Below are 11,307 nucleotides of genomic sequence, written 5' to 3'. Positions count from 1 at the left end.
TAAATAATAAATTATTGATACAACAAATTAGATATTAATTTTCTTTCACTATGCATGCCTAGGTATGAAGAAATTGATATAACACAGCCTAATAAGATACCTCTAAGAAATTAACTACAAATCTAAATTTTACATTTTCTCATAAGTTTCCTCATAACCACAAGTGGTGCAAGTATGTGTATATGTATCATCATCCTCATTATATGTGTCTTCTCCAAATTCGTGTGTATGAGAAGCCTTTGATGTTTTATTATACAATGAGCTTCTAACTTCCATTCGCAATTGTTTGATCTGTATAAAAAGAAATCACACTTAATTAAACACAGTATTTCTAAAAAGATAGACTATTATTTTATACTTCAACATAAGAGTAATATTAAAGTTCCACACACGATTTCTACCTTTTTATTAAATTTTTTAATTTTAGTTCCTTCCCGTTTAATATCACGTAGCTCCTTTTCCTTTATTAATTTCTCTTCTGAGCCCCAAACTTCTAATGCCCTCTGTTCCACTTGTAAATGCAGATATAATTTCATGTCACCCCAATTCACATTGTGGGGATTTTTTCTTATAATACACTTCAATGGAGGTTCTCTTTTTTCGAAATCACAATCCTTTAATAAGTACTCCTGTTTGGCTTCAGTTTTTGTAATTAAAGAATGCTTTCCCTGCGAATCCCTACGAAATGAAACAGAATATCACAATTTTATACAATTTGAGCAATTAATTAGAATATGAAAAATACTTTTACCTGCAGTTATCACATACACTTAAATTGAAAGTTTGTAACAGGTAGGAGTCCTTAAACTCAGTTTTACATTCATCACATTGAGGTAAATCAGTAATAATAGGAGCAGGGATTGATGTTATTTTTATCTGTAATGTAAAGATCATTAAGAGTTCAGAAGTTTTAAATAATTGTGTATTATATAATGTACCATTTGTTCTTCTAAATCATCATTTTCTTCTATAAGAAAACCACCACCACTGTCTATCACACGTTGCACTTGTACTTTCTTTGTTTTGCCATTTGCTGAATCTCCATTCTCTCTTTAAGAAATACACATGAAAAAAACACATATTATTCTTAGCAACCAAAAATATGTAAAAAATATATTACCTACCCCCTTAAATAGGGATGAGACACGATTTTCGCTTTTCTTAAAAGTAAAGCTTTCTCTCTATTTCTCTTTGCACGTTCCTTAACGTCCAGTGTATCTTGAGACATTTTTTATGTGACTTTAATCTAAATAGAAAATAATATTTAATTTTTGTAATGACCGTCAATGTACATTAAATCTATAACAGGGTATACAAAATTACCGTAAATTAATAGCGTTGAAAATATACAAGACAGAATTGTTGTATACCTAATCTGTGTATTCTAACAAAGCAACTTTGCGTGACATTAAACAGATCACAAAACTCTGGGCCGAAGATACCTCGTTCGTGTCACAATTTGAAAATTAGAATTGTGTACTTCTATGCTATGATATTCAACGATTTATATCGAAAAATACAGAAAAATAGTCCATAATTTATTTACATGTTCTTCCAAATAGTGTGAAGGTGTTTTTTGAATTCTCTTGTATTGATTTTGTGTGTAAACAAAAATCAATTGTACTGTTTACAATCAATATTTATGCTGACAGTTCGCGTGTTGACCAAGCATTCAGATTATAGCTTAAAAAACATAGATTAATCACCCGTCATTGATAATAATAATAAACAACCAGAACACTGTCAAAATCGTATTTAATCGTGGAATACCTTTTTTTGACCGGTGGCGCCATCCGTGGCGAATCGCCGAAACTGCTAGCCCACATGCTCACAGACATCGGGTCCCTGGCGCCTCCACGGGGGGTTCTATGACCCCGCGATCTCATACACGAGGTCCTGGCGCCACCTGCGGGGGTTCTGTGACCCCACGTTTTCACTACACGGGGTCCCTGGCGCCACCTGCGGGAGTTCTGTGACCCTACGTTCTCACCACACGGCCACACGGGATCTCTGGCACATGTTCCTGGGGTGCTATGACCCCATGTTATCACACACCGGGGGTCTCTTACGTTGCCCGGGGGTTCTATGACCCCTCTTAGTCGGTGGAAGCACTAGAGTAGTAGAGCCGCGACTTACACATGTATATTTTCGTGAAATCTTTGACAACACTAGGCAACACATTATAAGTAAAAGAGTGTCGATCTTCGAATAAAATTTCATTTCTGATTCGACAGCAAGACGTGTTTCAAGCAAAAAGGGATTTGAAATTATTGTTAGATGCACAGCACTACGGAAAAAAGATAAACGCTAAGTCACGCTAGTAATATTGAAAGCACAGATGATCTTTGATCTCTAATCACTATGTTCAAGACGGAAAATGTGTAATGGCCGTATTTTACCACATATTTGCAGTGAAACACGGCTCCAAAAAAGTACATATATACGAAAAAAGGATCTAATATAAAATGAACACACTAATTCATACGAAAGCGATGATAATCGGCCACGGCAGAACGATCCGACGTACGTACAATTAATTTCATTCCATAATAAATTAGAATCATAATTTATCACTTTTCATGCGTACTTTATAGATATTGTGCACGTTACATTTATATAACAGATGATTTCGTGAATGGAACTATTTATATGTGTGACAGATTAACAAAAATTTGTCACTGTTCTAACTTTTTCCTCTATTAACCTTACGATTTATGTAATTACTTAAACAGTAGGTTATGTTGTGAAATATTTTTTAATAATAGCGGCTTAATGTATTCATGATAGTAATAGTTCTATGAATTGAATAATAATTTAATTACTTTGAGTAATGATAAAAAGTTATTGACAAAAATATTAAATGAAAATTAAATGGTATTATGTTAACAATTTTATTATTAAAATAAAGCGTTTGAATGACATCGAAATCTGTATCATAAACGAAACTAATGAAATGACAAATGTGTATAATTTAATTGTAAGTGTGGTTATTTCAGAATATGGTTGTTTCAAGTTGTGGTACAATACCAATCAAATACATGGAAGTCTGGCACTTATTTACACTGGTAAAAGAGATCCAAGAAACACTAGAGTATTAATACATTCTACAATAACACAAACCTGTAATAATATTAATATTAATCCGTCATATTTGCAACTCCGTACGTTTTATATAACACCGACATGGAAGGGTCAAGAATCATCTTCCAAAGTGGAAGATACAGTGAAAAATATCAAAGAACAAAAGGAACTCAAAGAGAAAATGGATAGTACTGTTAAACAGTCTACTTCCAAAGCAGTGGTAGAAAAGCGTACCCTATGGCAGAAAGTCAAGGGAGAGATATTGCATTATTATCATGGGTTTAGATTATTGGGGCTTGATATGAAAATTTCAGCAAAGCTAGTTTGGAGAATTTTGCGAGGTAAAGAACTTAGCAGAAGAGAACACAGATTGGTAAGTAAAAAAGTACCATTGTATCTGTATAATTGGAAGTCGCACTTTTGTATCTGTTCTAACCTTTCATTGATTTTAGCTTATAAAAACAACTGGTGACCTGTTTAGGCTTATTCCGTTCTCTGTTTTTATTATCGTTCCTTTTATGGAATTTCTATTACCCCTTGCTATCAAGATTTTCCCTGGCATGCTACCATCCACCTTCCAAACGGCAACAGAGAAGGAGGATAAATTGAAACAAGCACTAAAGGTTTGAGTTCAACATATTATTTATGCAATAATCATTTGGTTTGAATTTTACCTTCAGGTTTTTTATCTCAGATTAAAATTGAGATGGCTAAATTCCTACAAAAAACACTGGATGACATGGCAGTACAGTCGTCGGATTATAGGTCGACAAAGGCTAAGGAGTTTGCGGAATTCTTCTATAAAGTTCGAACCTCTGGTACCACAGCCACAAATGAAGAAATAATGCAATTTAGCAAACTTTTTGAGGATGAAATTACATTGGACTCCCTTTCGCGGCCACAATTAGTGGCATTGTGTAGAGTATTAGATGTGCAAACTCTGGGAACGACGAACTTTTTACGATTTTTACTTCAAATGAGATTGAGAAGTCTTTCTGCGGATGACAAGGTATTCTGTTCGGCATTATTTAGTTCATGTAACTTGTAACGTAGCTGCTACCCACCTTCGTCTACAATTCATATCTATTTCCTCAGCTGATAGAAAAGGAAGGTATAGAATCTTTGACTAGAAGTGAATTACAGCAAGCCTGTAGGGCACGCGCAATGCGAGCATACGGTTTGCCGGAAAGCAAGTTGAAAGAGCAATTGTCTCAATGGCTGGACTTGAGTCTGAACAAAAAAGTCCCACCATCGTTATTGCTTCTCTCGCGAGCACTCATGGTCCCAGAAACCATACCGATGTCGGACAAATTGAAGGCTACTATTTCAGCCCTTCCTGACACTGTTGTCGCCCGTACTCAAGGAGCAATTGGGGAGAAGGAAGGTAAAATGGATCATAAGACTAATATTGAAATAATCAAGATGGAAGAGCGTAAGATCGAGGAGGAACGGCAAGAGAAGAAGGAAAGCGAGCCTCAGCCATCAGTCTTTATGGAAAAGGCTGACGAAATTACAAATACAGACGTGAAAGTGTTAGAGCAGGCTTTAGATAATATTGGAAAGGTTTGTACCGATCAAATTCTGCAAAAAATACTTTAGAACGTGAAATTGTCACTCACAGATGTACAATTTTATAAAGGATAAGAAGAAGATGTCGGTGGAGAAGGAGGAATTGAAGGAGCTGAAAGAAGAGATGGCCGATTATCAGGAAGATCTTAAAGAACTTTATGAAATTAAAGCGGCTGCGAAGGGCCAGGAAGATGTAGAAAGTATTAAAGAGTCCAAGGGCGCTAAGCGATTATTTAATAAAGTGAACAAGATGATTGGAAAGATGGATGCGGTGTTGGAGCAGTTGGAATCCAAGAAGCAAGTTAAACAGAAGGCTGTAGGCTCTGATGCAGAGGAATCCCCTTCTTCTAAAAACGTCGAGGAATTAGTTAGAATCGACGAATTAATTATCGCTATTAAACAAATTCAAAATGTACCTGATGAGCATCGGTTACGTCGCATAGCAGAAATTTTGGCAAAAATTGATGACGACAGAGATGGTTCTATAAAGATTGAAGATGTTCTAAAGGTAATGCACATTCACGATTACTTAATATAAATAAACAAATGTATCCGTAATGTTTAGCAAATATTTATATGATTATTTCACAGGTTGTGGAACTAATTGGAAAGGAAGATATTAAATTAAGTAAAAATCAAGTACATGAATTAATCGAGTTAATCGATAAAGAAGAAATCTTAGAAGTAGAAGAACAAATTCAAAAGTCATTACAGAAAGAGTCGAAATCGGAAAGTTCGAAAACGAAAGAAAATTCCGAAGAGAAATATATTCCGCCAATATCTCCAGTTCCTGCGACACCCGTAACGACTGAAAAAGGTTTTGGTAAAGAGGAATTAGACGAAGATTACACTGCACACTCACCCAAACAGGAAAGAGAGAAGTCGGCTGCGGTTCTTAAAGGTAGTTCCTCTTCCGACGCAGTGAGAAATGCCCCATTGGGCCCTGGTGTCCCACCACCGACAAAAAAAGCGGAAGGCTCTAAACAGCTGTGATTACCGCACAATAAACTATAAATTAATGTATGTAATTATTAATACAATCTTTTTACCGGACATTCATCGAAGGAGATAATGCATCGTCATCTCTATATATATTTTCACGCATACATTTTTTTAGCAACTGAGTTTGAATACAGTGAAAATCTTTTACGAAGTCTTGAGACACAGGAAAAGTCTTCATAGGATAATTACAATAGTTTACATGTACGTATCAAACGGTTCTATCATGAAACGCTGCCGCATACATAGTCTTCGCTACTTAGGAACAAGTTTTACCGAAATCGCTAAAAGAACGTTGAACGAATTTTTGTATTTATTATGAAAGCAGATTTTGAATATTTTCATTAAGACTGCGATGCATTTAACGGCATCTGTTTGTCATTTTGATCTAGAAATTGCAAGACATCTGTGCTGGCCACAAAATCACCACCTTATATGCAAATTCTTGAATATGGAAAAAATATTGTTTAAAAAATTATACGTGACAATACTGCAGTCGTTGATATTGTTGATTAGCAATGAGATTACAAACCGAGCAACCTGTTTTTGTTTTAGTGAAGCTCAATTCCAAAATATTGTACTATCGCGAAGAATCATTCCACCTGTCCGAGTATTGACTATTGTTACAGAACTATAAACAATAAACACAGATCTCTGTGAGTGAAGTTCAAGGAAAGATATATTGTACATTTATAGGATAAAGTAATTTTATTAACTGTAATGTACATAAACAGAGAATATTGTCCATTAAATGTATGCACTGAATACATAAAAGAAAAATATTTATGTAAAGCACATAACATTTGAACAATAAATACCTCTGTCTTACATACAAAAAGAGGAAATTCAAAATCAATTATTACTTGCAATTGAAAGTAAATGAAACGTTATCTCTGGAGTATGTTAATTGTCAACATAAGAAAAATTAAACACTATTTGCGTATAGAGCATAGTATCGGTGCAGTAATAATAAAAAAAAGTGGCAAGATTAATTTCAATACACATGTGTAGTAGTGTACATATATTTGCACAAAATTGCAATATAAATAAAATCTATTATTATATGCGAGTTATTCGTATTTCGAGAGTAAAGAAATGAGAATAGTAATGATGCCCAGGGTGACATTTACTTTTTTACTTTTGTGCATCAAACTATCTGTTTATGTAATAAACTATTTATCTAAACAAAATATATAGTTTTATTCGGAAATAATGCTTTCTTAATTTATGTGTACAATTACTCTTATTAAAGACATTCACGTATATATGCATTGTCATTTTGAACCTCTTTGTATTTTCTAATAATTCATGAGCAGAAATTCGAAACACCAAACTGTATATCTGATTATATAAAAATGATCAATAACTTTTAAATTTTTTAATATTATTTTTTTTAACTTTAAATTATCTAACGTCATTAAACAAGTACATAAGAAGATAAATATTGAAGCCAATGGTTGTCGAACATCTGTACATACAAGGGGTTAGTAACAAGAGAGCGGAGGGTGTAAGAAACACTCAACCACCTGGATAGCTCACGAGAGACAGGAAATTTTCGACTACTGCGCGGATTCCTTTTAAAGTCTAGAGAGTGGAGATGCGGTATTGCGGAAGGGGTCGACTTTTGCAGGTATCAGGAATTTAAATGTTTTTGCTGACTAAGACTTCCTGGAAGGGTCTATATATCTAATACGACCATGGGACAGGACGAGGGTCCCATAAATTGATATGGAGAACGTAGAAATTTTTGTAACAATTTAAAAAAATGTGACGTAAAATCACTTCCAATTGATATGGTACATTTGTGGTTCTGATATGTGCTACGTGGAACAAAATAGGTTCTTGTACATGCTAACGTGGAACCCGTTAGAACCCGTGGAACCAAATAGGTTTCTGTACATTTTTGTATATGCTAGCGTGAAATTAAAACGGGTAGATTCCTACTATTATGCTAGAATTGGTCACTTGGTGCAGCACTTGCCCGGGAACAACGAATTCCCAGGCGTGAGGACTCTCATTTCCTCTCTGATCCAACTTAACTTTAGCTAGCCAAACTTCTATATCTACAAGTCCGTGGTTTGGTTTGGTATTTAAATAGGGAAGGAAAGGGTTGCAGTGATTTCACAGCTTGGTCGTTATCATCAGTTATCATTATCGCTGTCAGCTGCATGTCGAAGTTGGAAGTGTCGGAGTAGCAGGTGGATGCTTCGTTTAATATTCGTCTATCACTAAATGAGTTTGTTTTAACATTTAACGAGATCAAGATGTTCATTAAACCGTTCAAAGTTAAGTCAAATAATCAACTAAAGGGTACAGAAAGGTTGGTACGATATATCGTTGCTATAAGCATGGAAAATAATAGTCTGTTTCTCAGAGTGTCTCACAAGTAATGCGGCTTTTTGCAGTATTTATTTGTGTAAACATTGCAGATTACTTATGAGATAATTAAATAATTCACAAACATGTACTATATTTTTGTTTTACTGTTAATTAGGAAAAAATTATGTCAAGAAATATTGACAGCATACCCGACACTGACAGATGATGAAATACAGTCATTAATCCCTAAGAAAGAGGCAATAAGTGCTATGAAGATTGCAACTCATAGCGGGCAATTAGGCAAAGTATATTGTGTTGCCAAAGTACCTATGTTTTTCCAACTTGACTTTTTGCACCTCCTACTATTACCCACTATATATACTTTATGGTATCATCCAAACTTGTTAAAAGTTTTTACAACGAAACTTCCAGTGGTTTCAAAATTAGCGGGTGGTGCAGATCTTATGTTACCTGGAGTGATCGTTAATGAACCAGTAACATTGTATACTTTTGGGAAATTACACAAGGGTACACCTGTTTCAGTTGATACAGATGACAATAAGGTTTGTGTCAATTTTTATTGTCACTTGTCACAAAGAAGTATAAGTTTGTTTTGTATGTAGGCATCTGTTGCGGTTGGTATTACTGCACGATCTAGCGAGGACATGTATATGTCAGGAGGCCATGGGAAATGCATAGAAATTTTGCATGTAATAGGCGATACGCTTTGTCAGTTGGGAAAGCCACCGAGTAGACCAAATTTAGGACCAGCAAACATTGGTAATGATGATGATAAATTAGACAATCTGGAAGAAACTAGCAATCAGGTTAATGAAAGTTATGATAATCCACCTGTTGATGCAATGAATGATTTAGAAGTTTCTAATGAGAATGTGCCAAAAACTGAATCACCATGTGAGGTAATTTGTAATGTACTTTGCACAAGTAACTTGAAATTATATTCATAGGAAACTATTAATATATTATTTGTTTTATAGGAAAATGTAGAAGAAGATGAAGTAGAAGAAACTGAACAAATAGGGGCTGCAGTCCTTGATCAACAAGAGGCAGTAATAGATCCTGTACAAGAAATGGATAACTTACTAGAGTATTGTTTCTTGAAGGCATGCAAGACATCTGTAAAGTCCGGTGATCTACCAATGTTAGTGTCCAATTTCTTTAAGAATCATTTGATGGCGGCATGTCCACCAGATAAGAATGTAGACATAAAAAAATCTCGGTACAAAAAGTTATCCGTGTTCTTAGCAGAAATGAAAGCAAAAGGTGTTATTAATACTTCTATTACAAAAGGTGTTGAAAGTATACTGTCGATTAAGGTAATATTATTATACTGGAAAATTTCGTTGTACAGTATAAATACTAACGAACTCTATATTACAGTTTGATCATCCATCGTTAAGGAAGCTAGTCATCTTAGAAGAGCCTACACCGGCGGAACCAGTAGTGTCGAACACAGCAGTGGTCTCTGAGTGTTACAAAGTGACTGCAGACGTGGTGCCAGTATTGTCGAAATTCGGATACGAGTGAGTATAGAGCGTCACGCCTAGGGAGACACCATTTTACCGCGATACAATAATTGCAGAGAGAATGATTTTCTGTGCAGAGCAGAAGTCGACAACTGTTACATCATATACCATTATGCTGTATTATATGATACGAATTATGTACATTTTACTCCCATACGATGATTGCAGAAAAGGGGACGTAATGAAAAGAGCTGAGATCAGAAAATGTTTTACTGAATACGTGAAACGGGAGAACCTACAAGATGGAAAGTAAGTAATTCTTTACAGTCTATTGTGGAACAAGACCCCTAGATCAGCTGTGAAGAGTTAAAAAAACTAGAAAAAGTGCGATTTTGGTCGTTACGACTGGCAAATCGAAGAATCCGGAGATCGCGAGTTTAAATCCGGCTGGCTCGGTCCTCCTTTTTTGGTCCTACACTATGGTCTACTGTATCTGAGTGTGATTACGTAATGTTTTCTACTTGCAGAATGCTGAAGTTGAATCCACAGCTCGCGGGAATTATGAAAACGAAAGCGGATCAGGTGACTGTCTCGATGGAGGATGGAATTAATAAGTTTATAGGACGAATGACGCACATGCATGAAGTTACCTTAGCAGGAAATAAGTTACTACATACGGGAAAATTGGAACCAATTGATATGAGGGTCACAGTTCGATCCGGTGGTAAAAAGGTATAACGATCGAATTTACATTTGAAGTTTAGATTTTGAAAATTTACAGCCGATCTTGGGCTAAACAAGTTGTGAAAAATATCCCAGTTAAGATTCTATATTTCTTACATTAAAGGTAACGCTGGTGAACAATTTGGAAACGTTCGGTATAAACTCGAAAGAATTCAGTAAGGAATGCCAAAATATTGGTGCGAGTGCGACAATTACGGACGAACCTGGAAAGAAAACTCCTAGCGTTCTTGTTCAAGGAAATCAAATTCTATATGTGTATAAGTTACTCACCGGTAAGCGGTAAACAGTTGACGCGCTCTGCTAAGTTAAATACCCTGTATGTTCAAGTTAAATAAATATTGCTTTTGTTACAGAGAAATACCAAATTAAGAAGACTTACATAAGAGGGTTAGAGTTTGCTCCGAAAAAGCCAGGTGTCCATAAAAAGTAGAGAAACAATTGTCTATCCGTGGATGTCACGTCGTCAACTAACCAAACCTGTACTTCAAATGCGTTTGACTTTCGTTCGCGATCGTTGCATTTTCCTTTCAATTTGAACTTTGTAATACCGTTCAGCTATTCGATTAAAGAGCCTCGTGGTATCGTAAAGACTGCGTCTGCATACCGTATGCCGCAACTACAATGTCTGCTCTTAAAACGAAAAACATTTAAAACAATCAATCATGTTTTACTATTGTGCGTTGACTCGCGAATAAAGGAATTCTCGACGAAACAGCTCGGTGTTCGTTCTTCTATTCCCTTGTGCCTCTATCTATATGTAGACATTATTCTCCAACAGGACAACAGAATTCATCTGCTCTTTGTAAAAACTTTCCAGTGGAAATCCAAGGTTTAGTGTTGGAGAGGGCCGGGCAACAATAACTGGAGGATCAAAGTTTGTTAATATAATTTATTGTATATCGAGGTTTCAACATGGAAAAGTACAAATATTGCAATGTAGGGCCCGCGAGCTCACCTCGGGTGGGAGGGAGGGAGGGAGGGAGGGAGGAGGGTACAATTTCACAGGAAGGAGAGACAACATACCTTAAGACGTCTTCAAGACATTGTTTTTCTTTTTGTTCTGTTCTGACGGGAATAAGCTTGTTAATGTTTTCGAAACCGAGAGTAT

General features: G+C 35.6%; 3 protein-coding genes across 3 annotated transcripts; 2 read left to right on the top strand and 1 right to left on the bottom strand.

The window, feature by feature from the left end:
- Window positions 1–3: 3 nt before the first annotated feature.
- LOC107190882 (DNA repair protein complementing XP-A cells homolog) lies at window positions 4–1,228 on the bottom strand. The gene is made up of 5 exons (XM_015579769.1): window positions 1,125–1,228; window positions 939–1,050; window positions 752–876; window positions 402–678; window positions 4–291 (listed from the first exon to the last, which is right to left on the bottom strand). Exons 1-5 carry the CDS (start codon window positions 1,226–1,228, stop codon window positions 130–132), a joined length of 780 nt encoding a protein of 259 aa, XP_015435255.1. The 3' UTR covers window positions 4–129.
- A 1,062-nt stretch (window positions 1,229–2,290) lies between these two features.
- Window positions 2,291–6,379, top strand: LOC107190942 (LETM1 and EF-hand domain-containing protein anon-60Da, mitochondrial). The gene is made up of 7 exons (XM_015579855.1): window positions 2,291–2,523; window positions 2,997–3,454; window positions 3,534–3,704; window positions 3,776–4,090; window positions 4,177–4,644; window positions 4,721–5,158; window positions 5,242–6,379. Exons 1-7 carry the CDS (start codon window positions 2,466–2,468, stop codon window positions 5,641–5,643), a joined length of 2,310 nt encoding a protein of 769 aa, XP_015435341.1. The 5' UTR covers window positions 2,291–2,465; the 3' UTR covers window positions 5,644–6,379.
- Window positions 6,380–7,840: 1,461 nt separating this feature from the next.
- LOC107190985 (eukaryotic translation initiation factor 2D) lies at window positions 7,841–10,899 on the top strand. The gene is made up of 9 exons (XM_015579904.1): window positions 7,841–7,969; window positions 8,144–8,531; window positions 8,592–8,888; window positions 8,967–9,305; window positions 9,370–9,512; window positions 9,684–9,764; window positions 9,983–10,187; window positions 10,303–10,471; window positions 10,553–10,899. Exons 1-9 carry the CDS (start codon window positions 7,914–7,916, stop codon window positions 10,627–10,629), a joined length of 1,755 nt encoding a protein of 584 aa, XP_015435390.1. The 5' UTR covers window positions 7,841–7,913; the 3' UTR covers window positions 10,630–10,899.
- Window positions 10,900–11,307: the final 408 nt, after the last annotated feature.

The sequence above is a fragment of the Dufourea novaeangliae genome, unplaced genomic scaffold, assembly GCF_001272555.1.
Source record: "Dufourea novaeangliae isolate 0120121106 unplaced genomic scaffold, ASM127255v1 scaffold208, whole genome shotgun sequence".
In the NCBI taxonomy this organism is placed as follows: Eukaryota; Metazoa; Arthropoda; class Insecta; order Hymenoptera; family Halictidae; genus Dufourea; species Dufourea novaeangliae.
This window is presented reverse-complemented; position numbering and strand designations above follow the sequence as displayed.

What these genes read in the sequence shown, in the direction of transcription:
- LOC107190985 (XM_015579904.1), top strand. Translation starts at nt 7,914, where the DNA reads ATGTTCATTAAACCGTTCAAAGTTAAGTCAAATAATCAACTAAAGGGT. An exon ending in TTGTCGAAATTCGGATACGA is followed by an intron (nt 9,513 to 9,683) that starts GTGAGTATAGAG and finishes CGATGATTGCAG; the next exon opens with AAAAGGGGACGTAATGAAAA. An exon ending in GAGAACCTACAAGATGGAAA is followed by an intron (nt 9,765 to 9,982) that starts GTAAGTAATTCT and finishes TTCTACTTGCAG; the next exon opens with AATGCTGAAGTTGAATCCAC.
- LOC107190882 (XM_015579769.1), bottom strand. Translation starts at nt 1,228, where the DNA reads ATGTCTCAAGATACACTGGACGTTAAGGAACGTGCAAAGAGAAATAGA. An exon ending in ATGATTTAGAAGAACAAATG is followed by an intron (nt 877 to 938) that starts GTACATTATATA and finishes TTTACATTACAG; the next exon opens with ATAAAAATAACATCAATCCC. An exon ending in AGTGTATGTGATAACTGCAG is followed by an intron (nt 679 to 751) that starts GTAAAAGTATTT and finishes TTCATTTCGTAG; the next exon opens with GGATTCGCAGGGAAAGCATT.
- LOC107190942 (XM_015579855.1), top strand. Translation starts at nt 2,466, where the DNA reads ATGAACACACTAATTCATACGAAAGCGATGATAATCGGCCACGGCAGA. An exon ending in CCACGGCAGAACGATCCGAC is followed by an intron (nt 2,524 to 2,996) that starts GTACGTACAATT and finishes TGGTTATTTCAG; the next exon opens with AATATGGTTGTTTCAAGTTG. An exon ending in GCAGAAGAGAACACAGATTG is followed by an intron (nt 3,455 to 3,533) that starts GTAAGTAAAAAA and finishes CATTGATTTTAG; the next exon opens with CTTATAAAAACAACTGGTGA.